Raw genomic sequence first — 26,827 nt, 5'->3', positions numbered from 1 at the left:
AAATTCTCCATTATTTTTTGCTGAAATCGAGAAAAAGTATTTTCTGCTATCACATTATACCCGTACCCAGTAAAGCTAGTGGAGGTAATGCCATGGTTGTTCGGTATTTGCTGAATGATATTTAATGCAGCTGTGGTTGAATATCATTGTTAGATTTGATCGCTAACTTCTTCCATCTTCCAGTTTTTATTGCTTTTCACTGCAGTTTTGAATATTATCCTCAAACGAAACGAACCTACTTGTTGACAGGCTGGCATATTGGAAATCAACTCGAGGAAGTTTCACTTGTCACAAACCTTACATGTATGTTTAGAGCAATGCAGACATACATGCAGAAAACTCATCTGATGGATAAAGAACCTTTGTAAGGCTCAGGGGAGTCCACTGTTAAGAGGAATTTGGCTTGCAGAGGCTTGCCTTCTTTGTATGAGGTTCTACCCTCCTCCCCTCCTCCAAGAGATTTACAATATTCAACTCAACCAATAGTTTAATAACTGATGGTCTCTCTTTTTAACAAAAGCAACAGCCTTACTACAACTTTCTTTGTACAATTCTAAAGCATTAGCAGCATATTAACAATGCAATATTACATTAAAAATGAGCTAAAGAGTTATACTTAAAGAACTCAATGATTCTCTAAGGGAGACCTGTTAACAGACCAATCGCTATTTATAGCTTGGGGGGCATCAGAGGATTTTGGGAGGATCACTTGGTTTTCAGGGGGATAGAGAAGGAATCAGTTGTCTCTGACAGAATTTTGAGGGTGGCCATAGAAAATTGACTCCACATTTTTTTTTGGGGGGGGGGGGAGGGGGGAGGATGTTATTAGAAAACCACACAGCCCTATGGGGGGGGAACAGGTAAGTTTTTATATTGTGATACAATCAAAATCCTGTACCCTTCTCCCTCTCTCCCAAGCAATAATTAATGAACAGTCCCTAAAGGCGTTTAAACAGTCATCGTAATCCTATTCTCCGAATAAGATTCAAACATGGTAAATGTTTTTTTCCCTGATTATAATATAATGTGAGCCTCTTTGGCGTTATCAAAAAATCTAACAAATGCGTGACTACAATCGATTAAAGAAAATGATGTTAACAAATCCCTCAAGCCAGGATGTTCCGTCTTATTTCTCATAATTAGCTGCATTGTCTCATAGAACTTTTGCCCACTATCGAATAGTCTGGCTTTCCTACCCAGGCGTTTGTTAGTGGCTCATATCCATCGACCGTAAAATCCCGGATGCAGCCAATGAAATTAGGTTCCAGGTTCAACCTCGTTGGAGCTCCCAGGAAATATGCTGTTGCGGTTGGTATATCAAGACGATTGTAACCTCCTGGAGCTTGTCCAGAGACTGAAGAGACAAAATATAAAAGATTTTGTTGTCAATCAACGCAGAATGCGTGTGAAAGTAAAACATCCTATCGTTCGTTCTCTATGGCTTCAACCAAGGGAAAACTATTCTCATTTGTTTCAACCGAGAAGCGACGTGTGCGGCTTTCTTCACTCCTGAAGAGCAACAAGTGATTTGTACCTGCGGCCTTAAGAAAGAAAAACTTATCTGTCCAAGAATATTGTTTGTGCTAGACGATAACCTTGGGTTCTGCGCTTTTAAATATCTATGAAAACTGCAGTTTCCTTGAATTTCCTTGAAGGTGTTTTCTGATGACATACTTTTGGGGCGCTTTTCGATTGAATGTCTTTAAATCACGACGGCCAGGCAGAAGAAAGGAAAGTATCGCAAATGGCCAATGAGAACTCAAGGTAAAAATAACCAAATTTTCTAAAGCGCGGGAAAACGTAGGCGACCAAGTCGTGATTGGTTTAAGTTTTGAATCTGATTGGTTGAAAGGGTAGCACCAGTTTTCTAGACCAAGGAGCGAAGTAAAGCATATCCAATCCAATCTTGGATAACTTTCAACACTCAATTGAAAAATGCTCTTCTACTAATCTCGCAACCTGAAATATTCGGTATACTCTTGGCTTACAAGTTGGCTCACTGTTCTTTACAATTAGAAGCAATGAGAAAAGCAATCTACTCACGAGTTACGTCGTCAATGCTGATGGTAAGCAATCGGTCGGCGCGGGTCAGTTGGACCTTGTGCCAGTTATCGTCGTTTAGTTTCAAGTTCTTTGTCTCCATCCTTTTTGTTCCTATGAAACAATTTGCCCAACGAATCAGCTTCTATTAAATACGAAACGTTTGTTGTACTAACAGATAAAAAGAAAATTTGGGAGAAAAGGTATACGAGCTGAAAAAAATTGATTCTCGTCGTGGGTAAACAAATTAACTCTTCTGTAAAAATTTTTTTAAATATTCTGCTTTCTCAATGAACAAAGAACCAAGAGTCATTCTGTATAATTAAAATAATCAAGAAACGTATTTTAAAATTTATCCCTTCACTTGCTTGCAAAAGGTCTTGAGGGTCATCTTACATTTATCTGTATAAGTTGTGTGTATCTTAACACAGCTATAATCTGGTTTGTCAACTGATCATGACGCATGAGTTATTATGTAAAAATTGACCACCGTAAAAAGTTTTGTGAAGCTGACGTCTCGAGCGTTAGCCTCTTACTCTTCAACCTAGCACTGTGCTATCGCTCGAGACGTCAGCTTTATAAACACTTCACGGTGGCTAGTTTACATTAGAAACAAACGATCTTGTAATTCCCCCCCCCCTCCCACCGAAGTAGCATGAAAGTTTCTTTAACTCAGTACTTCTTCATAAACAGCCATCCACACTTTCAAACTGGACAATGCTGAAAAATGCTAAAAAAGTGACCAGCATCTAAAAATCTCCTTACAGTATCACCCATGAAACACATGTTAGGGTCACGAGAGTAACGGAACTAATTACCGACTAAAGAAGCTCTTGATTATCAAACAAATTCTCCTTATCAGCTCCTTAGGGAATGTTTAGAGAACAGAATGGAGATTATGCATACTGATGTTAGGGTGTAAAGGATTAAGGCTTAGGTACCTGTGCCCAGCTCAATGTGGTACATAAAAACATTGCTATCCTTGTAACCAATGTAAATATAATCCTTGTAGTATCCTTTGGCATACATGATCATTCCACTCGATTGAGTACTTTTAAACTCAAAGCGGATATCATCGTGCTTTCTGTCATTTCTTGGTTTGAAGTTTGCAATGGTTGTATAACCCAATCCAGTGGTACACACACACCGACCTGTTCAGCCAACAAAAATTTAGGAATCTGTCATTATTTATCGCAGGGGAGGGGGTCGGGGGATTTTCTTTGAGATCACATGATTTCCGGGGGGGAGGGCGGAAGAGAAGTCAGTCAGAGTATGAAGGTGGAACTGTAGATACATGAGAGCTTTTTTCATCCCTATCACACTCCAGCCTCTCTTTTCTTACTCCCTTAAGGAGCCTGGCTATACAGGCTGCGCTTCTCTGATAGAGTCAATTGTTAATATTGCAGAATATAGAAAACATGTATTCAAAGCGAAAGTTGCACTTGAATAAGATCAGTAGTTGTACTGTTATAAAATGAACTTGATCTACAGTAGTTGTTCACGTCTATTTAAAAGTTTTTTTTCATGAGGCGGTAAATACTATGCTATAAAATATAATTATACCACCTACATAGATTTTTGATATTGGTATTTGCGCATAACCACCATGCGCAACTGATCATGAACAACCCAACTGCCAATGAAGGGAGATCGTTAGAATACTTCAGAGTTTAATAGGGGATCAGGTAAATTCTTTTAGTCACAAACAAAATCCTCGTTATCCCCCCCCCCCCCCCCCCCCGCTCAGGCAAAAGAAAATGTACTTGACCGCAGACAATGAAAAGTGTCAAGTCACGCGCGCAGAAGCCGGCCCACGAGTGTGCTACTGGTGTGCTTTGCCATGCAAGCCCTTGCTACGCAGCTTAGATCGCAGACGAACCTTTCCAGTAATACACGTTTAAATACCGGTATTTCACCTTCTTCGAGACGAGTGATGTTATACTCCAACTGGAATCCTGTTGATGTTGTTGAACTATCAGTGGTGAAAGAAAACTTGACTTCCCTTCCTTTTTTCTCTATTAAAGGAGGGAGCCGGTCTGCGCCCCCCCCGCACTGTGTATCACTGTCGCTCTCGTCACTAACCACTAACTTGTCAAAATCGCACGTCTCAGAATCTACGGAGCAAAACGATAACATATATATGAGAAACTTGCTAAGTTTTTATCAGGAAAAATACTCGTTGCAAAGTTTTTTACATACTGATAACAAAGCAGGAATTGTTCTTACATTGCAAAGCAAACTTCTGGAACGTGACAACAGCCTTGTAGTTATCAGGTACGTCCAAAGTTAATGTGCAGCTCTGGTCGTTTGGATAAAAGTTGGGAAAATTTGGTGAATAAAGCGCTCCTTTCATTGTTTCTGGCGAGTCAGGCTTGATCTTAATTTCTCTTGTGGGACAAATGTCAGAGCCTTTTGGTGCTGAAAAATACAATGAAGGAAAAACATTATCCAAATCAGAAACTTCGGAATAGAGTAGTATTCAATTGAGTATTGAAGATGATCCTGGTTGGCTTTTTTTGTTTTTGTTTGATATCGTAGCATGCCATAACACATAGTTCGCTGAGCGCGTCTTATTATTCCATACCTGGGCGTATTGCGCCGAAACGAGCCGAACCATAACCTACTACACCACATCGCACTGAAATATACCCGTATCGTACCGAGCCATACCACATCGCACCGAAATATACCCGTATCGTACCGAACCGTATCCGTATCGTACCGAACCGTACCACATCGTACCGAAACATACCCGTGTCATTCAGAACCGTACCGTATCGTACCGATACATACCCATATCGTACCGAATCGTACCTTATCGGACCAAAACATACCCGTATCGTACCGAACCCTACCATATTGTACCGAAACATATCCACATCGTACCGAATCGTACCATATCGGACCGAAACATATCCATATCGTACCAAATCGTACCATATCATATCGAAAGATACCTGTATCGCACCAAAACGAACCCATAACGTACTGAACCGTACCACACTATATTATACCATACACTACAATATCAGCTTCTCCATACCCACAAGAGAGTGTTCCCTCATGCCCGAGCTTCTCAGTTAAAACATTTAATCTTGAATGTTAAGGAAATGAAGCGTTCGGCAGATTCATTGAGTTCATTTTGAGCATTTGTCACCTCGCCGACATGTCAACCCGCCGATAACCAACTCGGCGACACCATTGGTCGACTCGCCGACACCTTTGGTCAACTCGAAGTGGCCGGGTACTCAACTTGCCAACTGAGGGCGAGTTGATTAAAGGCGTGGGCGAGTCGACCAAAGGTGTTCGCGAGTTGGTTGTCGTTGAAGTGACCAGTTACCCTCACAAATCAATTTTACTTACGATCTGTCTCAACAGCGAAGGAGGTGAACGAGATGTTGAAACCTTTAATCTCAAAAGATTCGTCCGACTTAAAGCCGATGGAAATCTTATTTCCTGTCGATGTATACTCCGGGGGAGTTCTTCTGCCACAGTATCGAGAGGTTCTTGGGCCATCGATGATGGTCACAGCGTCATAGTTACACTCGTTTGGATCTACGAAATAAGTTATATGTTTACAGTTTAAATCTTCGCTCGCGTAAAAAATGTTTACTCTCAGAAGCTCACACATAAGTTATTAGAGGAGTGCGCAGCGCGCCTTAAAGCGACGCAAAAGCCAATTGTTTGCTGTGCTGTCGGCCACGGTATTAATTCTATGTATGCGAGGAATATTACATCTAAATTGGAAATTTCTACGAAGAAATTGAGCCATGCTATTAGCGATACGTTCTTGATTAGCCCCCTAACTACCAGATTTGATTAACATGTAACTTCTCCCTGTAGTGTCCATACATTATTCAGCTAACAGGTAATGAGAATGCTTAAACTTATAATGTAGAAATTGCTTTGTTGATCTAACACCAATTTCTTGTTACTAATTTACAAGGAAATGCACAGCAGCTAGAGGGGAGATTTCACAACCAGATCTTGGGAATTTAAGGGTTAATAATACCTTTAGAAAGTTATGCGAACATTAGAAATTTAGCACAACTTGATATTTAAGACTTTTAACAAATAATGCAAATGAAAAAGTTTAGTTTATAATGCACTTACCATTATCGTCTTCTTCAACTTCAAAATGTTCAAACTTCAGCTTGATTTTAACACTGTTTCCACCATCAATGGTCAGAACACAGTTTACATCAGGAGGGTAGGCATTTGGAAAATTCGGTGAAGTGACTTCCCCTCGAGGGGCCTGAATCTCACGAGAAGGACATACAGAGATCCCTAAGAGCAATTATCACAAGTTGTAAGTAGTTCTTACTCACCGAGTAAGAGGTTCCGTAACTTACAGTATGGACCGAGAAAAACAAGGTTAGTAAGATATTTATTATATGTATTCAATTTAGCGGGCCGGACAGTGAAATACGGCAGGTTGAATTGACCAATCTAAGTGCGCTTACTAACTAAGAGATACGGGTGATCTACTTTTAAACTCATATGGATACTTTTTCATGCATTCGATAGGTTTTGATAACACATCATTTAAGAACGTTTCATCATTTAAGAACTTTTCTAAAAAAATACGCCACCGATGTACCATTCAGTTCTGAACTTCAAAAATACATTTCAAGCTATCAATTTAGTCCGTGACGATAGCAGAATCATCAACGAGAGAAGGAATGCAAGACTTTGTTCGTTACAGAGTAATATTTTAAACAAAAGTCAACATAACTTGACCATCAAGTCCATTAATATGGATGGTAGACTATAGATTATAGACATTGTACAACTGGAATCCACTATAGAAAACATTTATCCGTAATTAAATCGGATACTTTGCGTGACTATGAAAGGAAAAAATAACCGACCATCAGGGGTCAGCAATTTACAATACCTAAGTTTGGATCAGGGAAGAAATCAGTTCGACTGTTTATTTCATTAATATGTCAATAACTAGTGTTAACCACCATTCGTAAATTCTAGAATCCCTCTATGGTTTACATTTCGCAATTAACAGTTAATTTTAAGTGTTTCCGGAAATGACATATGGCGCTCGACTAAAATATCTTTTCTTAATTCAATTTTTCATTAATTACATATTTCTTAAATGAAAAACAGATTTGATATTTTTTATAAATTGGGTGGGGGGGGGGAGGGGGAGATGAATGTGAACGAATGACGAACTTACAAGTTATAAGGAAAACCTATTGCAGAGTTCTTGATCAATTTAATAAGAAACCCTGGAGAAAGGCGTGAAATTGAAAATTAATAGCGTGGAAGAGCTCTACCAGAGAAATATTAGCTCGTATAACCGAAGTGGAACAAAGAAAAGGTTTTTGTACGTACAAGTTAGAGGCTTCTTTTCTGAGCTCATTCCAGTGGCGTTAAGTTTTCCGAGTTCGCTTTTTATGCTGACTAATTTTCTACTCACCCATGATTTGGTCCACCAACGCAACAAGTGAAAGACACAGAAATATCCTCTTCGTCATGGTTTTTGTCGCCTGAAATCAGAATGAAAGCAGTGTATTTAACTTTCGAGTGTGTTGGACGCCCACGATTATGCTCTCCTCAAAACTCCCAAAGACAAGTGGTCTAAACTCAACCAGGTTAATTTCATTTCATTCACAAGAGGCGTTAACATCAATATCTGCCAAAACTTCATTTAAGAGGCAATATTGGCTTACAAAGCAGACGGTGTTAAATTGCCGTGACTGATGTTGTGGTTGGTATTCAAAGACGGCGAAATTAAAAACATGCAGTCTGAAGCAACATTTGATCACCTTTGCAAAAATAAGATTGCTTCCATCAACTATTCTCGACACCAGAAGACAAACTTGTTTTAGTCATAAGGTGATTTTCTAAGAGGGTCTCAATGGGATTAACCGCTAGCCGTAAAACAGCCATAAAGTTTAACCGTTAGGCGTTAAAAAAGTTCACACAAAAACATATTTCTGGTGACAACAATGGAAAGATGTTGACTGTTAGCCAAAAATTGGCCAAAATTTTAACCTTTAACCGTAAAAGCTGTCACCCGATTGAAATCCACTTCTCTCGGAGCTGTTTTCGCACACTCACAATATCGAACAGTATTTTTTTTTTGGCAATTTAGAGATACTGTACTAGAAATCTTTGTAAGTATTACGTGATGCGGTGTTTTCACCCGGGATATTGACCGTATGATTTCCTGTTTAACTAAGTTAATTAAATTTTCTGAGCCCCACATTAAGATAATATTTCAAAGAAAATTGTTACTTCAGCCAGCTCGATCAAAATGATCCCTCCAGACTGAGTACAACCATTTCTTTAGAAACTACTTGATAATTTGCTGCAGTCTTGTATCTCACAGGAAAACTTGACACGAGCTAAGCTCAATATCTAGTACCTCTCCCTAATGTTAGCAACGATGATGACAGTTTTAGGTTAAAGAGAAATCCATGTTCAGATTGCTTCCTCTGCCAGCCACCAACCGCATTAAAGTGTGATGTGTCGATCTTGTGTTAGGCACCGACTGTTTACTCATCAACCCTGAGGCATCACACAAATCTCCTGACCGAACGTATTCAAATATATTGTTAATTGTTTACTTAACCATCGGTTAAGGGGCCAAAGGAAGTACAAATGATTATGATATGAACCATTTATGTTTTTCTGCGGGCCTCTCACAGAGAAATGATCATGAGTGAAAATACCTCACACGGGGACCGTCAAATTAAAAGCTTTCGTGTTGGGCTGTCATTAGTTTGATTTTTGCCAGGATATAACAAATCACCTTAAACTAGGACAAAACAACTTAACCCTGAAATTACCATGTGTGACCAAGACAGAATTTCTCCTTCCAGCATCATTACAATATCAAGCAGACAAGAGATGAGAATAAAGAAAGATATGAATTAGGGGATTATTAGTTGATCCAATACCAAATTCTCTAAACTGACATCACAAGAACTATATGGTAGACAGTAAGAAGAATTACTAATGAGATCTTGGGAGTTAAAGGAATAAAGGAGCAAGTAAAGAAAGCTATTTTCCTTATTTTCAATATGAACGCGACAAACGCTGTTAGTTTTTTTGCATCTGTCAATGAATCTAAGTGGCACTGTTAAATTTGTCTACTTTCAATGAGAATGCATCAGACTAACAGTAGAATTCAGGCTTCAAAGACATTTTTATTCGTGTAATCAGTGTAATCCTTATTCGAGATTGATTGCACAGTATCGTAGGTTAGAACAAACTGATGGAAAAAGTTTACCCATGTTTACATGGTTTCTTAACAAAGACATCTCATTCAAAGACTAGAGGCCGATCATGAAACGAGCACTAATTGAAACCAAACACACTGTAGTTGATTTCAGGAGGCAATTTTGCTGCTCCGTGGTATGATTTTACAATAATCATTAAAAACCATAGAGGTGAAGAGTTGGAGTTATTGCCAATTAAATGAAGAGAATTTTTCGACGATATACAATATCAGTGAGATGATTTTAAAAGCATAAATACCAAGAAACCACAGACGACCTGACCTAAATGAAAATAGTCTTCTCACTCTTCCTTCACTAACTTTCATCAAGAAAAATCACCAAAGCCGCAATGATATCTATCATTCGTCCGCTAGCCCGGCGAGCATATGGCTTTTCCGAAGTATTTTCCAGCATGAAATAGCCTTTCGTTGTCCAGTTTTGAAAAAAAGAGGAAGAATGAAAGAGATGAAGAAAGAAAGAAAAACGCTTCTCTCAAGAAATAACCGAAAATCTGTGAATCTTCTTTGGAAAGAACAAATTCGCTGTGGAGTTACTTCATGCGAAAAATTAATGTTTATTGATTTCTCAGGTAAGGTGGTTATGAGGATATACGCGCTCTGATTGGTCGAGGATTAAGACATATTTTGCGGTGAAACAATTATAACGTGAACAGGAAAGCACCACTCTTCAAACGACCACCACGCGAGTTGTTGATATTTCTGAAGAGGGAATACACAAAGTGAAAGAAAGAGCAGTTTATCTCATAATCTTTCAGTAACTGCACCTCACTTTTCTTCTCGTGCTGAGCAGATTTTATCAAGGAGCACCTGTAACAAAATCGCAGTGATGGCAACAAGCTCTTAATCTTGGCGTGGATTCGCTAACTGTACCACATGTAAAATAGTTTTACATTACATTTGTAGGAATTATATGGCATAACCTTTTTTTCGCTTTCATTGTTTAATTAATGAAACCTACTTTTCGGCTCTTAAAGAAACTCTAAAACCGAGCTGGCTAAAAAAAAAAGTAATTGACAGTGCCAATTACTAAATATGGTAGGAATTTTTTGTAAAAATTTTGTAAATCAACATTTTGTGAAATAGCGATAGTCTATACAAGTCTTGAAACATGTCATTGTTTAATTACTGCCATGTTGTTCGGGTGTTGGCACCCCTCCCCTCCCCCGAAGCGAAACGCTGGAATTTAATTCTTGCGGCTGCATTACAAAATTGTCAATAACATAAAAACCCCAAAGCACACCTATTTTACGATACATAAGATAACCCAGAAAAGACAAAAACTGATGAAATTTGTCGCTGCCATGCACACCAGTAAGCGCATTAAATCCGGATCAATTTCGAAAAACATTGAGTCGTGGACCATAGGAGCCATCCTCTCCCATGGCACAAGCGTCAACTATGCGACTGGCCCACCCATCCTCTCCCATGGTACAAGCGTCAACTATGCGACTGGCTCCTTAAAGTCTCCTAAAAAAGCAAGAATTTCCTGTTCTTCCATTCAGACACAGCGGGCGCGGAGAAAAATAGCGTTGTTTGAACTTTCGGCGGAAGAGTAAATAAGCTTATTTCTGTAAGGGATACCGAACTAGTAATGTTTTCATGGGGTGCAATAGAAATAAATAAGATAGTTTAGGAGGACATGGATCATCTTTTGATAGTCGGTTTCAACTTAACTAAAGTTTTTTTGAGTGAAAGTGATGCTGAAAAAGTTAAATGAAAACTTACGAAAAACTATTTGAGACTTCGCTACTGAGGAATACCAATTGAAATAGGCGAAAATCATCTCGTTCCACAAAATGAATTATAAAAACAGAAAGGCGTTGTAATTTCTATTTATATTCCAAGCTCCATTTGTTTTTGATCTTCGTACAAAGGCCGAACAAGGTATCAAGTTACAATTGCACTTTCACCCACACGATCGAGTTTGTTGTACAACCACATCGGCATTATAGAAAGAAATGACCCCCGATATTACTTTCAGTCAGGTGGATTTCTCACACACTCCCTACAGATAAGTTTAATTTTTTGGCACCCCTGTAATTGCTACTTTAAGTAAAGTAAAGAGGAAGTACATTTGTTTCTAGCGTTAAAACGTTCCTCCCATCTATGACTCTAAAAGAATTCATTTTTGACCATGGCGCTCTAAGTGAACACAAACACAGACATGTAGTTTTTCCTTCAGATTTTCAGCCATTTTTGCTTTGGTCTTGCGACTTTAGGTTGAATATCAAACGAGTCGTAAAATTTCGCTCTGACGAAGGGCTAACCCTCGAAATGTCAACTCTGAAACTCTGCAAGATGGCCTATAGATACATCATCAACTCAGTTGATAAAGCCAAATTATCTAGTCCTAAAATGGACGTTATAAGGAGATGTTTGATAGAAAGTTTTCAGTTTCATGATCACCTCATTTTAATATCACTCGTTTCCGTGCAGGAATGTTTTCTCAAAAAAACAAAAGCAAAGAAAAAATGAGACTCGAGCAGAAGCATAGATATGTCGTTATATACTTAAAATAATTAACAAATATGAATTAAATGACTGACCAGTGAGACTGAAGGGCGAAACGTGTCCCGCTAGTTAGCAGAACTTTCCTTCGAACGGATGCACCCAAAACAAACTCCAGGTTTGATTACAATTGCGTAATGCTCATGAGCTGACAGGAAATTCATACTAGTTAGACAGCGGCACACGGTAAGCCGGAAATAACGCAGTGAAAGAGATGACAAATTATCATTGTCACGCCATCTAACCTCAGTTTTTCTGTAAAAGCTCGACAACTCAGTACGAACTTTATAACAAGAATATAGTAGCAAGGCCATGAAATGAAAGTTTGGCATTAAAATCCAAAATTAAACCTAACTTTGTACACTAAATGTCCTGGCGCAAAAATCTATACTTTGGATCTGTTAGGAAAAGCATTGAAGTCCGAAACTGTTCGCGTGTCCCTGTCTGATCAAAATATTGCCCAGTCAATGACACCAAAAAATATTTTTATACTGATTTAACTTTGAGTATTTCACGACGGTGACAGTGGGATGCGAGAAGGTTATATAATTTGAAATTCACCCTTAGGCCAAAACAATGCAACTTTAGCGTATTGTTTAGAGAAGATATGAACAAATGATCTCTTTGAATGCCATAATACTAACCTTTACAGCATAGTTATTACGAGATTACAGTATTAAACAAAATCGAACCCAGCTTGGGGATTCGTATACAAATGTGAAAAACTTAATGAAACTCGCACAGTACGAGTGCAGTACAGAGATTTATGGAGTCGTTACGCAATTAAACAACATCAAATGCAGTTAAACATTATTTTCTATTGACGTAAATAGATCTTTACTTCAGGGTTCATTTAGTGTCATTTATATTCAAATTTCTGTTATTGGTACTATCATTACACCAGACGCCACGCAGTTAAGTTAAAAGCAACGCGATGAATAACAAGTTACAATTATTAAACCCGGTGATGTTTTCGTAAGCAAAAAATCCAGCCATAAAACTTCCTAAACACTAAATGTCAACTTTACAGTGTGGTGAGTTCTTGGAGATGAAAATTTTAAAAGCATTCTACCAAACAACTGCACTATGAATAAATTCTAACTGGTTGAAGGATGGTGTAGGAACGCCCTTGCTCACATGCTTCCCTTTAAAATTTATTTGTCCCGCGGAAAGACAACGACAAACTAGTTTGGCATCCAGAAACATCTTTAGAGTAATCTAGGATTTCTGTTATCGACACAAGTTTGTTTATTCAGCTCGACATATGAGAGAGGAACAATGCTCTAACTAGATCTACCACAGTCGGATACTACAGGATACGCAGGAAACTTAGAGACGCGATCATTACTGACAACCAATATTACTCAACTGAAGGCATGAAGGGCAAAACAATAGCGATTTCACTAAACATTAGTAAGACTACGTACTAACCTTTTATCGGCTTCACCACAGATTCTCCAAACGTCTGAAGGCTAAATTGTCTTGTCGTGTCAGCCTCTGAATGAACTCTTTCTTCACGGCTCCTTTCGGGTACTTTTAAACAACTAACACCAAATATAACTTTTAGTCCAAATTGAACTTTCTGGAGTGAAGAGGGCGTTATGAAACTTACCGGAAAGCGGGGTCAAAACTCGAGCAACGGGCAAGGCTCACGGCAGACTAAATGTTTTGTTATGTAAATCACAAATTTTTATGGTCTTGTCTTTTTGTTTTGAATCTTTTGAAGCTTATCACAGACTTTGAATAACATAGAAGTGTACTTATAGGTTTAGAAAAGCAATTTGTTTCCAAATTTGGTCAGGTTCAGCCAGTCTTCAGATTGTTTTTTTTTTCTTCTTTACAGGAAACACTCAAATCTAATTATAACCTGTATTACTTGGTGTTCAAAAAAGTATACCTTTCTGGAACTTTAAAGGGAAGAGAAAATGCTGTTAAACCAGAAAAGATTAACTCAAGCTAACAAGCGCACTAGCTGATTTTACAGGACTGCCATGCTGAACAGGACTTCCATGCAATCAAACAGACGGTCGGAATACTTGATCATAATCACTAACAATCACTAACGACGTCTTGATGTAGGATAACTATGATGATCGGGAGTTGTATTCTTGATCTACAAGCTGAATAAACTTAATCAGTAGCCCGTGACTCCGAAAGAACACAAAAACTGATCATGAACTTCGCCCCTTTTACACGCAAGCGTCATCAACCTCTTCCCACAATCCACGCCTTCTTCTTTCAATCACAAGAATCTGAGTCAAGAGGCCAAAGTACAAACTTTCGCCATCTAGAGAAGGAAGAAGATAAAAATTGGAGAACATTCCATTCCTCCCTGTTATTTTGCTGTATTCTGCGAATGAAGTAATTTTGTCGCACACATTCTGCATATGTCTATCTCTGATCATTTTCTTAGAGAAGTCCAACAGCTCTCCTTCGGTTCTTGCATTAAATTGCACTAAGCACCAGTAGCAACTGAGGACCGAACTATTTCTTAAATTAGGAAAAAAATAAACAAAAAAAGAATACTCCGAAGACAAAATTTTATTTATCATCCTCCAAAACTTATGTGACATGAGCCCTAGGCTGTCAATGGAGGAATATTGATTTCGGGTTGGAATATCAGTGAAATATAAGCTGATAAATATTCATCCTCTGTAAACGGAATTACAAAATCAAAATTGCTGAATAGCAATAACTGGGATCTAACTGATAATTAACGAAAGATACCAACAATTTTCTTTCTATTGGATGCCTCTTGTGATAGCTACTCGATGAATTTCAGTTTCCCATATCTCTTGTAATTCTGCTCCTCTGAGTTCCGGTCCTCTTTCAATATTTATGTTTTTCTTACATTTTTAATCACCGAGCTAAATGCATTTGACCTAATTAGCTATCACGCCCAGTGTAATGGATTCCAATTTGACTCCTCAGCAGGAGGTAGTTAGGAATCCGTAGAGAACAAAAAAAAAATAATAATAAAGTGTGCAAGTGATTTTTGCAGCGTTTCAAAACAACAAAAGTTATCGGTTTTTTTCTCTGAGATGTTCCACAGATTTGGCTGCTATATACAAATATCCGGTGAAAAATTAAATTGAAATTAAATTAAAGAATGATCCGAAACAAAGCACAATAAAACTTAACAAAAAAGAAGAAATATCATAATAATGAAAAAAAAAATCCTGAACATGAACAGCAAGGAAATCGAAATGTGTTGAATGTTTTATCTTTGTTTGCTAAACTAGTTTATTTGTCCAATTTTTTAAATATCCCTTGACACTTATGGGAAAAAATCAATCATTCTTCTTTACAGCAAATTTTAATCTTTTATATCAGTCGATCCCTTTAGAAAAATGTAAGTCTTGTTCTATTTTTCACGAGTTTTATAGAACGCTGATTTGTAGCTTCTGCTTTAGGATTAGAAAAAAAATTGTCAAAAGGAAAACATCAAACATCCGGACAGTTTCCATACATCACGCAATTCACTGAAAAAAAAACTATTAAAGGTTAATTGAAGAGGATATGGGAACCAAAACAGCTGAACTGATAGAAGAGTATGAGATATTCTGGGCCGTGTTTGGGACAGAGGGAGGGGAGGGGGAGGGGAGAAAGGGGGGAGGGGAGGCTCCGAGGCCTCTTAACCTTGTCCCAGTGAGAAAATTCTCGCTTCTCTCTTAAGAAATAAGTCGTGTAAATGGTTGCAAGTGAAGAATTTTCATAAAAAGATATAAAAATAAATAAAGAGGGCAATTTTCTAAAGAAACTGTGGTGCTGCGTCGGTGGGAGAGTATAACAAGGTAATTTAGTGCATAGTTTCAAAGCTTGGAAACTCTTTACGGAGGCCAATGTACGTTATCAACTAAGTTACCAAATTGCAAAGATTTAGAAATAGTTTAGTGCCACTCATGCATACCAAGTACCGCCACGTTGATACCTTGTTCGCGACTCAAGAAAAAAAACCGCTGAGCCAATATCATAAGCCAATTTGGCATATACCTGTAGTCTTGATCATGTTAAATGAATTATTTACAACAATCAAATCATAGCATAGATTAGTAGCTTTTATTACATTGCTTTCGTTGCAAAGAATCATGCACAATTGCCACAAATTTCCTGCTGGATCACTTGTCTTTCGGCTACATTTACAATTACAATTACATATTCTCAGTTTACTTTAAAATCAATTGCCTTGTGGCAATGCTTAGTCTTACTCTTGGTCATTTTCGGTGCATAATTTCATTTCATCCTTGTTTGTAACTGAGTAGCCGCTTGCTCCCCCCACAGCATTTGCAATTATTGCTTCTCCATCAACCTTGAGATCCCGAATGCAGCCAATAAAATTTGGAAAATTCGGCGCGCCCAAGAAATAACCCTTTGTTATATCGAGACGGTCGAAGTCTCCGGGAACTTCTCCGATAGCTGAAAAAAATAATAGTAATAATAATACTGAAAAGAGTCAAATGAGGCGGAAGTTTGTTTCTTACCGATCTATTTTAAATGGGTTGAGTACTATACAATCTCTTACTTCGTGGAAATCCCTTGATTGATTATTCAATCATTTATCTTCTCTATCTGATCCTAAGACTCAAGTATAAAATGCATGACAATGCAAAAATTGAAAGATTACAAATACAACTATTTCAAATAGATCAAATTTGAAAGTGAAATGTATTATTACATAATTAACATCTGCACCAAGTGCTGAGTTACAACGATCAGTTCTTGAGACACGTGTTGTTAATGTTCAAATGCATTCATTCACAATTTACATTACGGCACGAACACGATGGACGCTGATCAGTTTGCTGATCGAAAGTAGAAATACAGACTAACACGATCTTTTCGAAACAGTTCTTTATTCTTAATCGCTTCTCCAATGAAGAAATTTATTTAAAAAGTCTGAATAAATCATAGCAACTGATTTCTGTCTGGATGATAGGATAAACAATAGTGATTCGTGGAGACCTTTCGAATCTATGCATCAGTGAAAAACGAAAACGAAACGTCAAAAGGGCTTACGCTTGATGTTATTTTTTTAAAACTTGTTGACTAGACCTCATAACATGAATTATATCTCTTATACCTTGTGGTTTACTTGCATTGTCGATGGTTATTTTGAACGAACGTCCAACTCGCTCAAGTCGAAATGTGTGCCATTTGTTGTCGTCCAGCTTCACGCCCTTTGCCATTATTTCTCTCTCCCCTGGAAACAAATCACAGTGACTACGTCAACCAGTTTTTAAAATTGAATGTTGAAGCATCTTGTTTCAAGCTCTTTAAAATCAGTACTTTTTCTTCTTATTTCTTTTTCTGAGTTGCTCTAAGAACGATGTGCTGAGAGTGGATCGCATGCAAATATATCTTTAATGTTTATTTAATCTCATACATTACAAGTTCGGTCAATTACATCTCGGTTACAAAATCTCCTTACCTTTTCCGAGGTCCACACGGTACGTCAGCTCGTCGTTATGATTATATCCCACGTAAATATGGTCGCTATAGGTACCCTGAACGAACATGATTGTTCCAAACGGCTTGGAGCTCTTAAATTCAAAGTGGATGTCGTCTTGTTCTCGGGCCTTTTCATCCTCGTAGTTTTCAACGGTAATATATGATGAGCCGCTGAAGCAAGCACAGTTACCTGCGAAGAGGTCAAACAATGATGCAACATCTCCAACATTTTTGCATCAATGATCTGCCATCCTCTCTGGATTTTCCTTAATCTCTTTTCTTACATAGATTGTTGTTTTAAGATTGAGAATTTATTATGAATTTCAGAGGCACGCCAAGAAAAAATCGTGGTACAAACATATGTACTTTCCCGTATAATTTTGCAGTCTATATATAGAGCTCTGTCCGTTTATCTAAAATTTTTTCTTGAACTGCATAAAAATAGATTCCAAGAACAAGAAACATTCGATACTGACTTATCACATATCTTTCAATATAAAGCGAATGCATGAAATAGTCAGGGTTTGGCATATCATGATGATCATCTTTCCCGCGTTTCAAACTTTAGATCGATCAGGCATTTAACAAAGAGTTGCTTTGGCATGCCCAGAATGGTAAGTTGTTAGGGCGTCTCGAATTTCACCCTCCTCGGGCTAAAGGATTATCGAAATTGCAGGAAAATACGAAATAGTTCACAACATTTGTTTAAATTTTTGGGGAGTGTTCTGACTATAGAAATTGTGTTTGTGACACTCTCATAAATTCCATTTCAATATGTATAAAATTTCCCTCAAGCAATAACCGTTGAGAATTCATATTCCCCTTTTGAACATTGTCTTTATTCTTACTACATGTTTGTCAAACAGTGTTCTGATTTTATGAGAAAATTTCCTGATTGATCACTTGTGAATTCAAAGAGTTAATATATGAAGGACTTACCCTCATCACAGGCAATGCTAATTATGCTCAGAAGTTTATTTTGCAGGTCTGTATAGTTCTTAGTTATTACCACATCGTTCTCGCTCTTAGCTATCTTCTTCAGTTCAGTTTCGTCCACGCTGTCGCCAATACCAACGGCTAACGTAACAACCTTTGCGTCGTGTAAAGGCTTAGATGCTTCTTCTAGGTCTTTCCTCGAATCCTTTGTTTGTTTCCCATCAGTAAGAAGGAGTGCAACCTTCTTTACGCCCTTTCTCTCTTTCGGCTCGGGAATAAACAGATCCTTTGCCAATTTCAGGGCTTTGTCGATTCGTGTAGCACCACCTTCCTGGTGCACCAAGTCGTCCACTTTTGCCTGAAAGCTTTTCAGGGTTGGGGCGTCACCAAATTTTATCTTGACTTCAGCATCCGCACTGAATAGTATAACTGCTGCGCGACTCTTGCCCGGTGCAACGCCGAATTCCGCTGCTGACCTCTTCACAAAGTCCTTTATTTGATTATTGAAATTGTCAATATGAATGCTTGCCGAGGAATCCACGATGAACACTACATCTGTTTCACTAGTACATATGCTTTGTTCTGAAAAAGGATGCTAGTCATAGTAAGTACCATTGCTTGGTCATGCTTGTTATTATTTTGACTGTTTCAACATAATTCTAGATCGCTGTCGGTTTCGCTATTCAAAAGAATAAAATGCATGAATATTCTTCCAGAGTGTCTTGTCATAGGACTTTACAGGTAGGTTTACTGATTTCGGGATGGTAATTTCCATTCCAAAAACACAGTTACATTTCTAGCCGAGAATAACTGCAAAAAACTTGTTCGTGCGATTATCTTGCCTAGGGAAAACACTTCCACATTAACGCGGTTACACTTCGAAGTTACACTTCGACGAGTTATCACAAGTAAAAATGAACAACGTTCTCTATTTTAAACTACATGTGACTGCACGCTTTAATTCAAGATCAAATGGAGAGATTTGAAGCTCTTCTTTGTGACTAAAGAACTTAAAAGAAGAAATCTATTACAGAATACTATTACCACTGCTCGTACTACAGCGTACTACAACCAGGAACTGACATATTAGAGGAATTTGCTGATGGGCTCGCCGGTCACAATACGGAATTTTCTTATTGGCAGAGATAGTCAGAGCAATGGTATTACCGGTGATACCTTCTGAGGGTTTTCACTTTACGGTGAGGCATAAAAACTGAACTTTCCATTATGAACATGATCTCACTACCTCCCCCCGTTCCTCAGTTATCAGGATATACGAAGGCATTTTATCATTTCTGATCAAGCGAGCGGGCTTATCAAAATTATTTCCACACAGAGCCACACTTGAGGGGCTCAAAAATACTAAGGAGTAACGGTTTTACTTTCCAAATGATATTTTTCATAAGTTTATCGGAGTTAGGCCACCTTATGATTTTATCTGAAAACACCCGCTAATAAACATTCACATTAACTAATTCTCTGTGCGTTATCTTGTTACCTTCGAAGCTTTTCTGCACCAAAGCTGACAGCGAAAGAAACAGAACAATCCAGGTCGTCATAGCCATATTCAAGTTCTGGAAATAAGATTTGAAAGAAAAAAGAAAAACAATAAAATATGTATCAGTCGACGAAGGTTGAGCTTCAGTAGATCGATCTGTGAGTCGTTCAATAATACAGAAGGTTACCCAAAAACCTATTTTCATCCTCTAGAAAATTAGCTTTGGGATTTCATCGAGTTGAAATTTCTGGCGCTGTCACTTACGCTAGCTCTTTCGTCGGAAAGCGATTTTGCCTCAGGACAATCTAAATCTCTCGTGTTCTAAAAACTTACTGCGTGCATTTAAATCTCGATATTCCACGAAACTGTCAGCCTGTTAACATGAAAAACTTCTTAAATGCTATCATTTTTCACAGAATGGAAGGCAACCTACAGCAGATAGCATTGAAATAAATAACCAGACGAAAGTATTTCCTCACCCTTGTCTTCCTCTCTGGTCTGATTGTTACCTCAACCTTTGAATTTTGACCGTAAGATGCATTTCTTTTAAACACTTGGGACTTAAAGCAATAACACGCTAATGGTTTAATTCAACTTCTTGCACTCTTTGCACTCAGCAGGTCTCAGGGCGCGTAGGCTTCAGGATAATCATCCTAATCATAAAGATAAATTAGATGAAATCACGAAGAAGGCTACCGCGTTGTCTTACAGTTATTTCTACTAATCAGTGGTAAAAGGAAGTTTTTGAGGCCATCGGGCTGGTTGTTAAGACACTCTCATCTCATCTATATTAATATTCTTTGATGAAAAAATATCCATCTATCCTAAATCCACATGCAGAACACCTGTTGCTAAGATACCACTGATATCAAATTTCTTCCACAGTCGACACATCAAGGCTATTTCGCAAGCTTAGTTTCATTTCATGCTGTCGACTGATGTTAGGCTAATGTATGCTCTTTCTGTCAGGCTATGAAAACATTGGCTTGGCCATGGCTACAAAACTGTGCTTTCGAAACGAAACTATATGTAAAAGTTTTTTCGACATTCCCGGCTTACTTGTTGTTGGAATGTCGAAATTTCTTTTAGACTGGAACAAGAATTAGATGGCTGCGTGTCGTTTGCTCCCGTTGCGTGAATCCACTGATAGACATCAAAGATAAAACTGAAAAGAATCAAAATGTCGCCCTGTAATTATGTAAGTGAGCCATTTTGCAGGAGTCCAGATTGACAAGTGAATCAGTTCAAATGGAACAAGCTTCACGAGCACGACTACTGAAAAAGAGAGAGGTACAAACTTAAATAACCGACTTGTGCAATTCGATCAAAATTCAACAACATATCAACTCTGACAAGACTGTGGCAAAAGGGCTAATTCTGAAGAAGTTCCGGAAGAAAAGAAAAAAATCGAAATTTATAACAAGGAAAAAAAATAACAGTTGGAGCAGATTTGGATAAATTGATAGTACGTAAATTGATGATATAATTTGAACGGTGTGGCTTTTAAGGCTGTTCCGTTTGAATCAAATGTCTTGTCGTTTCATTTAAAACTATGTCAATAAAAGGAGGCATTTAGATATGTCAACGAAGGGACACAGGTAGCATCGCTAAAATGGTAATTTGCGTTAATTTGCTTTAGCGTTGATGACCTTTTTTTCCTACAAAGTTGGCACAAAGTCTTGAATTCTTGGAAATTATGGAAATGTGCACTCCAATGTAAAAGATAACTTTGCTAATCAAAGTGCTCTGTGAGCAAACTCGTGAATTGACACATGATTTTTTAGATTATGTTTAATGTTATCTGGTTTACGGAATTTTGTGGTTGATTGTCATATCTAGAGTACGAGCAGTAGTTCAGTGTTCGCTAATGTAGCAAAGAAACAAAGTAACGTTGGGATAAGAAGGCATTACAATTGAAATGATCATGCTATTGCATTTGACAAGGGTGGTTGATGTCATGTGTTTTAAACGTCTATCATTTTTGTTTCTGGTTCAAAAGAAAAGGTTGGAAGTAAATGTGGGTGAAAAGTGAAATTTACTGTCTTTCGTTGTAAATATTAGAAAATCAAGGCAATACTGTCTTAATGAAAACATTAACGATTCCCCCTTTATCAAATGAGACAAACGGGAACGAGTTTTGAGTGATATAACTAAGCCAAGCCTGCCACCGTCATTTTGGATCTCAGCCTGGGTAGATTTAAGTCACGTGCTAGGCAACGTATAATCAATAACAAGATCAAATTTCATTTCAGGCCTATTTATCAATTTTGTGGTGTGTAACTTTCGCATTTTAGTACGTTGTATGTATGTTGAATCTTCAAATTGTCTTGAAACTAAAAAAGAAAATTGTTCTTTAAAAATTCACTGAAAATCGGTAGCTAAAATTGTTTGTTTAGGTGTTATTTGATTTTCGTGTCAACTTGTTATTTCGTCAGTCGCCGGCATCTTCTGTTGCTTCACACAGGAAAAACACACGCGACGAAACGTAATGATCAATTTTGTCCTCAATCTCACGCTGTGACAGAAAAAGCTTTTGAACATCTGTAAACTCCGAGCACTTCGCAGTAAGTGATATTTTCAATGAATCTTCAGATTGTTTTCAAGTCCAAGGATTGTAAATTACAATTTTATGAAAAAACGAAGATTGTTCTGTTATTTCAGTGTGAATCCTTGCATGCCTGCCAGTCGCTGGCGCCGCTTGTTGAAACTAAAACCAAAAAAAAAACTCTTTTAAGTTTATTATTGGCTTTTTTTTTCACCCCACCACTATTCTTAGCAACAAAGGTCGCCATTTCGTCTGTTTATTGCTCGCCAAAAACTATCAAATGCACTCAAAAGCCTTAAATCTAAAAAAAAGTTTACAGGAATCGACCAATCGAGCGAGCGAGCGAGCGAATGCCATTCCCCACATCGTATCTATAACTCGCTCTTGCGCATGCGCGCAATTCACGAGTTAAAAAGGGAGGAAGACTGAAGAATTTGAAAGCTTTAAAGAGAAAATTATTTCTTGATAATCGCGTTAGTTTTCGTCTAACAGATATCTGGGCAATAAAACTGAAATTCCGTCCATCGTTGTAGCAAAACGTTTATCCCCGAAAGTCGCCAACTTGCTCGGGCCATACTAGTTCAATCAAAGCATTAAGTCCGAAAAAAATTTCTGGAAAGAATATTTAACACAAAATGTGCAAAACTCCAATCCCTATTTCTTTCCCACATTCGTGAGAGTTCTCATTACTCGAAAAATTACCGTCGACAGCTGCATCGTTGATACTTTCAATATAATGCATATTAAAAGCGCAAAATAGTTACAAATAACATCGACGGACTCATGAAAAGTATTATCGCTTGAAAGATCGTCTTCTGTCCGTCATGAAAACGCCGAAATTTTACACAATTAAGGACGGCACCTGCTATTAAGATCTAATTTAACCCGGCCAATGGCCATGCAAGTAAAGAGATTTCATCACTAGCTATTAAAATAATGGAAAGAAAGTAGTATTCTGTTTTTGACCGAATATAATCGGAGGATTTTTTTTCTTCTTTCTGACTCAAACTACTTTCATATTCATATTTCATATTCAAACGGAAAAAGTATCCCACGGTTGCATTTTGGTTAATGTATGAAACAAATCTCACGATAACACGATGCTTTTTCTTCTGATCCTCTGCAATTCGTGGTTTTCTTTCTGGAATAAGATTGATTAAACTAGCAAAGTCGCCAGGGTACTCGTCTTGAAACATTATAAGTAAGTAATCCCAACTTCGGCCCGCCTGTGCCGTAGGCCGCGACCATTGTGTACAAATTGTATAAGCCGTGTAGGATGTCATCCCACCTGTTTCTTTCAAACTTTCACAGATTATTAGGTTCAAAACTTTATTCACGAATTCAAAGTATTCTGGGCTTCTGCTTAATCTCTGGGGTATGAAAGCTCTCACATCAAATCACGGGATAAAACCCCAACATTTGCTTGAAAATATTAATTGCACCTCCGAAAATTATTTATTCATAGAACGTGATGGATTATAATCTTCTTTGGTCCAAAGGTTGTACCAACCTTAAGGGGAACATGAAAGGATCATTCGCAAAGAAAAACATTGAAATTTTTTCATTTAAACACTTTTATTTCCCAAGCTCAGCATCTGTTGATTAAAAACGATTAACTTGGCTTTTTAAGGATGGTTGGCGAGGACTCACTAGGATAAATAACACTCAACTAAGACTAGTATCCGGTACCCTGTGTGAAAGAAACTTAGAAACTCATCCCTCTTGCTTCAAAGTAATCTTTTTTAAATCTATAATCATTATAAAATTATAATCATTAAAGTTCTCATCCTAAAGATGAAACAAGCAATCTCCCCCAGAGGGCCAGTTCTCATCTTTAGATTTTTTCCTCAAAAAATGTCGCCACGATATCAACAAACTTAAATTCAATCGTAACACCAAATTTTCCAATCTTTCTTCGGAAGAGTGGTCGGCACTAAAAAGTCTAAAAAAACGCTAAGACATTGTCATTAAGGTGGCCGACAAAGGCGGCGCAGTTGTTGTTTGACGGGCCGACCTCTATCAAAAAGAAGCTTTGCGGCAACTTTCTGACACCTCCTTTTATGCCAAAGTCGACAAAGACCTCACTGTAATTAACCAAAACATTGTCAAAAATACGATTAACGATCTTATAGCTAAACAAGAATTGCCGGCCACTGCTAAAAATCTCATCATTACTACTCCTAGAACTTCATGTATTTACTTTTTACCTAAAATCCACAAACCTAACAACCCAGGTCGACCCATCGTTTCTGCCTGCAGTTGTCCCACTGAACTTATTTCCAGCTATTTAGACAAAATTATGGCACCTATCGTCAAAACTCTACCGTCTTACATTAAGGACAGCCAACACGCACTTGAAATTTTTCGTGACTTTAATTTCCTCGACCAAAACAAACTTATTTTCACCATGGATATAACATCTCTTTACACTGTCATTCCCAATGACGAAGGTCTCCGGGCCCTCAAACATTTTTTTGATCTACGCACTGTTAAAGAACCTAGCTCTGAAACACTGCTCCGTCTGGCCGAACTAGTACTCACACTCAATTGTTTTTCATTCGGTGGTAACAAACTAATGGCGTGGCCATGGGTACTAAAATGGGACTCGGCTACGCCAATCTTTTTGTAAGTTTTATCGAACACCAATTTTTTAGCCAATACCACGGCCCAAAACCTCAACTCTACGGCCGCTACATTGACGATTGCATCGGCGCTACCTCCTCTACCAAGGAGGAGCTCACTCAATTTATAACCGCCGTCAATTCCTTTCATCCGGCTCTTAAATATACCTGGCAAATTTCCGACACTTCTTTGGCTTTTCTAGACATCAAAATTTCAATTGAAGGCAACGGCTTATGTACTAGTGTTTACTACAAACCTACAGATTCACATAGTTACTTGTTGTATTCATCCTCACATCCATCACACGTCAAGAACTCCATACCTTTTTCACAGTTTCTCAGACTTCGTCGTTTATGTAGTGACGACTCTGATTTTTCCGAAAAATCAGAGGCAATGTGCCAGTTTTTCGATAAACGCGGCTATCCTGTTTCTGTCGTTCAAGCGGGCTACCACCGTGCCTAACTAATCGATCGACAGGCAGCACTACAAACGGCCGAGAAGGAGAACACTGACCGCATTCCATTTACTCTTACATTTCACCCTCACAACCACGCAGTTAAATCTATCATTCTTAAAAATTTTTAATTACTCCAAAACGATTCAGAGACTGGCACTATCTTTTCGCAACCCCCACTTATTTCATTCAAACGCGACAAAAACATAGGCAACTTTTTAGTCAGGAGTTCATTTCAAACCTGTGACCAATCTGGAACTTTTAAATGCGCTCGCTCACGATGCAAAACTTGTCCTTTCATTCATAACGTAGAGAAAATATCGGGACCCAAAAGATCCATTAAGATCATTGATCACTTTACGTGTACCTCCGCCAATGTTATTTACTGCATAACTTGCACTTATTGCAATAAGTTATACATCGGCGAAACAGGAAGACGACTGGGTGACCGATTCCGAGAACACCTTCGCGATGTGGAAAGAAATGACAAGGACGCATCCAAACCAGTCGCTAGACACTTTAATCTTCCTTATCATTCTAAACAGCATATGGCAGTTTGCGGCCTTTCCTTACATCTAGGCAGTTCGGAAAGCCGTAAAACACTAGAACAAAAATTTGTATTCCAAATCGGCACCCTTAATCCCCACGGAATCAACGAGCGCTTTTCATTCAACTAATTTATTCCTGTTTTCTCGTCACCACATTCCCACCAATGGCGTAGCTCCACTTCCTACATATAAATCCACACACAACCCACAATTCCTCTAATCGCTCTGACGAAGGGCTAACGCTCGAAACGTCAGCTTTTTTACCCTTTACGGTGGCTAATTTACGTTTTCAACCCAGTTGTTAACACTAAATTACCTGAAACAAGAAAAGTCCAGCATCTAATCATTCCAACGTTGATAGTGTTTTAATCAAGCAAAACTTGGTGGAAAAGGCCAATCACGAGTGGTCATTGTTGTTTGTAATGATCCACTATTATAAAATTGTTCTCTCGTAAAAGTAAAGAAGAAGAAGAGTTTTTATATATACATTTTTCAATATAGTTCATTTCTTAGATAGATAGAGTTCCAAATTTAAGATTCAGAACCTGCTCTTATGTGAGCAATCGCGAAAATAAAGCAACGGACACAAGCGAGGTCCCAATGAGTTGTGAACTGAAACTGTTAAAAGGAATTAAGTAGTTAATTAATTGCGGATTTCTATAGCGCCATATCCATTAGCTTATGGCACTTTACAACTCTTTTGCCAGACTGCATAGAGCAGTTAACAATTTCTGAAGGATTATATTGCAGTTACCCCCAATTTCAAAGTCAGGGCCAGACCAAAACGCCTGCCAGGCCAGGGAGCTACGTTCCCTACTCTTTATGAAAAGTGTGCGGATTCTTTAACGTCTTCAGCTTACCAGTAATGAGTAGATCCAGTTTCTCCTCCTCATCCGAGAAGACTAAAACGTCTTCACATTTGATGCAACAAGACAGTGCACAACAGAAGAGAAAAGCTATGATTCCA

The 26,827-nt window shown here is 38.1% G+C and overlaps 2 protein-coding genes across 6 annotated transcripts; both read right to left on the bottom strand.

Moving 5' to 3' along the window:
• Positions 1–469: 469 nt before the first annotated feature.
• Positions 470–13,881, bottom strand: LOC131778715 (tolloid-like protein 1). 5 transcript variants are annotated; one of them, XM_059095149.2, is made up of 10 exons: positions 13,707–13,881; positions 13,241–13,353; positions 7,475–7,544; positions 6,154–6,327; positions 5,404–5,595; positions 4,267–4,458; positions 3,957–4,154; positions 2,982–3,191; positions 2,044–2,154; positions 470–1,354 (listed from the first exon to the last, which is right to left on the bottom strand). In XM_059095149.2, exons 3-10 carry the CDS (start codon positions 7,530–7,532, stop codon positions 1,140–1,142), a joined length of 1,350 nt encoding a protein of 449 aa, XP_058951132.2. In that variant the 5' UTR covers positions 7,533–7,544; positions 13,241–13,353; positions 13,707–13,881; the 3' UTR covers positions 470–1,139. The 5 variants fall into 5 exon arrangements, with proteins under 5 accessions (XP_058951132.2, XP_058951131.2, XP_058951130.2 ...); XM_059095148.2 differs by lacking the exon at positions 13,707–13,881 and adding an exon at positions 13,422–13,459; XM_059095147.2 differs by lacking the exon at positions 13,707–13,881 and having other exon boundaries at positions 13,241–13,454.
• Positions 13,882–15,677: 1,796 nt separating this feature from the next.
• LOC131778813 (collagen alpha-1(XXI) chain-like) lies at positions 15,678–20,211 on the bottom strand. Its single transcript, XM_059095275.2, has 6 exons — positions 20,171–20,211; positions 19,692–19,767; positions 18,197–18,775; positions 17,238–17,447; positions 16,890–17,009; positions 15,678–16,225 (listed from the first exon to the last, which is right to left on the bottom strand). The coding sequence occupies exons 2-6, from the start codon at positions 19,756–19,758 to the stop codon at positions 16,014–16,016; spliced, it is 1,188 nt and encodes a 395-aa protein (XP_058951258.2). The 5' UTR covers positions 19,759–19,767; positions 20,171–20,211; the 3' UTR covers positions 15,678–16,013.
• Between the last annotated feature and the right edge of the window lie 6,616 nt (positions 20,212–26,827).

This window comes from Pocillopora verrucosa, chromosome 4, assembly GCF_036669915.1.
Source record: "Pocillopora verrucosa isolate sample1 chromosome 4, ASM3666991v2, whole genome shotgun sequence".
Taxonomy (NCBI): domain Eukaryota; kingdom Metazoa; phylum Cnidaria; class Anthozoa; order Scleractinia; family Pocilloporidae; genus Pocillopora; species Pocillopora verrucosa.
Note: the sequence above shows the minus strand (reverse complement) of the source record. Positions and strands in the feature narration are given on the sequence as shown.

Excerpts from the sequence above, each read along its gene's own strand:
- LOC131778715 (XM_059095149.2), bottom strand. The coding sequence starts at position 7,532 with ATGACGAAGAGGATATTTCTGTGTCTTTCACTTGTTGCGTTGGTGGAC. Across the intron at positions 5,596-6,153 it reads AGTTGAAGAAGACGATAATG|ATCCAAACGAGTGTAACTAT; the intron begins GTAAGTGCATTA and ends CTTATTTCGTAG. Across the intron at positions 3,192-3,956 it reads CATCACTCGTCTCGAAGAAG|GTCGGTGTGTGTGTACCACT; the intron begins GTGAAATACCGG and ends TTGGCTGAACAG.
- LOC131778813 (XM_059095275.2), bottom strand. The coding sequence starts at position 19,758 with ATGGCTATGACGACCTGGATTGTTCTGTTTCTTTCGCTGTCAGCTTTG. Across the intron at positions 18,776-19,691 it reads GGTGCAGAAAAGCTTCGAAG|AACAAAGCATATGTACTAGT; the intron begins GTAACAAGATAA and ends ATCCTTTTTCAG. Across the intron at positions 17,010-17,237 it reads CCGTGTGGACCTCGGAAAAG|GGGAGAGAGAAATAATGGCA; the intron begins GTAAGGAGATTT and ends ATTTGTTTCCAG.